At 54.7% G+C, this 1,557-nt stretch overlaps 1 protein-coding gene across 1 annotated transcript in view; it reads left to right on the top strand.

The window, feature by feature from the left end:
* LOC104512612 (antigen-presenting glycoprotein CD1d-like) overlaps positions 1-1,557 on the top strand; it is a 4,505-nt gene continuing 2,948 nt past the window's right edge. Inside the window, exons 1-2 of the mRNA XM_010155664.1 lie at positions 1-73; positions 1,266-1,526. Of these exons, the coding sequence (XP_010153966.1) occupies positions 1-73; positions 1,266-1,526 (334 nt within the window). The remainder of the gene's footprint in view (positions 74-1,265; positions 1,527-1,557) is intronic.

The following is a 1,557-nucleotide window of genomic DNA, read 5'->3' as shown; positions in this document are numbered from 1 at the left end:
ATGCAGCCTCCTTACCTCTTCCTCTTCTTCTTTATTCCCCTCCTACTCCCTGGAAAGTGGGCAAACCCAGAAGGTAAGTGGGAGCCCTGGCTCACCCAACTGTTCTCATCCCCCCTGTCAGAGGACCCCACAGGTTCCTCGAGAGGCACAGCCAGGCCACTGTTTCCTGGAAGGGGGGGAAGGGGAGGATGATCCCCAGCATCAAAGGGCCACTACCAACCGTGTAGTACCCAAAGGTGCCTTGGCCCTGCCCACCCTCTCTGTTCCTACCTCCAGCTTGGGCCTTCATGCACAGTGGCTCCAGCACAGGGGCTCTGGCACCTGAGCAGAATTGAAGCCAAGGTTCCCCAGCCAGGCCTGGGTTGTTGAGGTTCCCCCAAAGGCATGCACGCCTCCTGCAGGGAACCTGTGGATGCCAGGAAGGTCTCAGACCCATGTGGTGCTGAGGACCCCTTCCAACAGCTCTGTGTTCATTGGGAAGCTGCACCTGTGAGAGGGTTTTCTGGGGGCTGCCGTCACACAGAGCATTTCACCACAACCCCATGAGACCTCATGTTTCCAAGGGCAGCAGCAACAGACATGGGAATGCAGGTTTGATCTCTGGTCTGGGCTACTCCCCTGCCCCTGTAATTATATGGTCTCCTTGAGCTCCCAATGCCCAGGAGCTCCCAAACCTGGATGAAATGCCCTTTTCCATCCTCCATGTCCTCTGAGCCATGTGCATGTCTCTGGCAGATATAGGTCCTGGTCTAGGTGCTGCTTCTGGGGTGCAAGCACTGAGGTGTCCCCACCATCTGCTCCACACAGCTGGAGAGCAGGCACTGGACAGGCAGGAGGTGGGGAGGGGAGGGTATGAGGGGACTGAAATCCTGTATGGGAGAGAAACACCTCCTGGAAAGTAAAATAGGGAAGGAAAAAGAGCAGAGGAGGCAGAGGAAGTTCAGACTGCAACTCTGAGCAGACTGAAGATTAAAGAATCTGATCTTCAGATCAGAATCTGACCCAAACCCATAGTATGGGTTGGAAAGAACCTTTGAAGGTCATCTATTCCAACCCTCTGCAATGAGCAGGAACACCTTCAACTAGATCAGATTACTCAGAGCCCCATCCAGTCTTTCCTGGAATGTTTCCATCCACCACCTCTCTGGGCAACCTGGTCCAGTGTTTCACCACCCTAAGCGTGAAAAATGTCTTCCTTATATCTAGTCTGAATCCCCCCACCTCATCTCTTTCCTGCAGCCCTTTTCATCCCCACCCTTTCCTAGCAGACCTGCAGGTTTTCCAGCTGCTCATGACCAGCTTCTTCACCAACATCAGCTGTGCTGAGGTGTCTGGGGTGGGTCTCCTGGGGGACATGCCCATCTTTACACTGGATCCTGGCAACTGGAATATGCACCTCCACTGGCCTTGGGCTTACAACGCCACAGCTGAGGGTGACACGGAGAAGATCATATCCCACTCCAAACTCTTCCTGCGCAATTTGGTCCGATACGTGCATGAAATGGCCAAGAAGCAGCGGCTGGGCTGTGGGGAAGGGGGCAACACCCACCAGAGCGC

The sequence above is a fragment of the Eurypyga helias genome, unplaced genomic scaffold (genome assembly GCF_000690775.1).
Source record: "Eurypyga helias isolate BGI_N326 unplaced genomic scaffold, ASM69077v1 scaffold10037, whole genome shotgun sequence".
In the NCBI taxonomy this organism is placed as follows: Eukaryota; Metazoa; Chordata; class Aves; order Eurypygiformes; family Eurypygidae; genus Eurypyga; species Eurypyga helias.
This window is presented reverse-complemented; position numbering and strand designations above follow the sequence as displayed.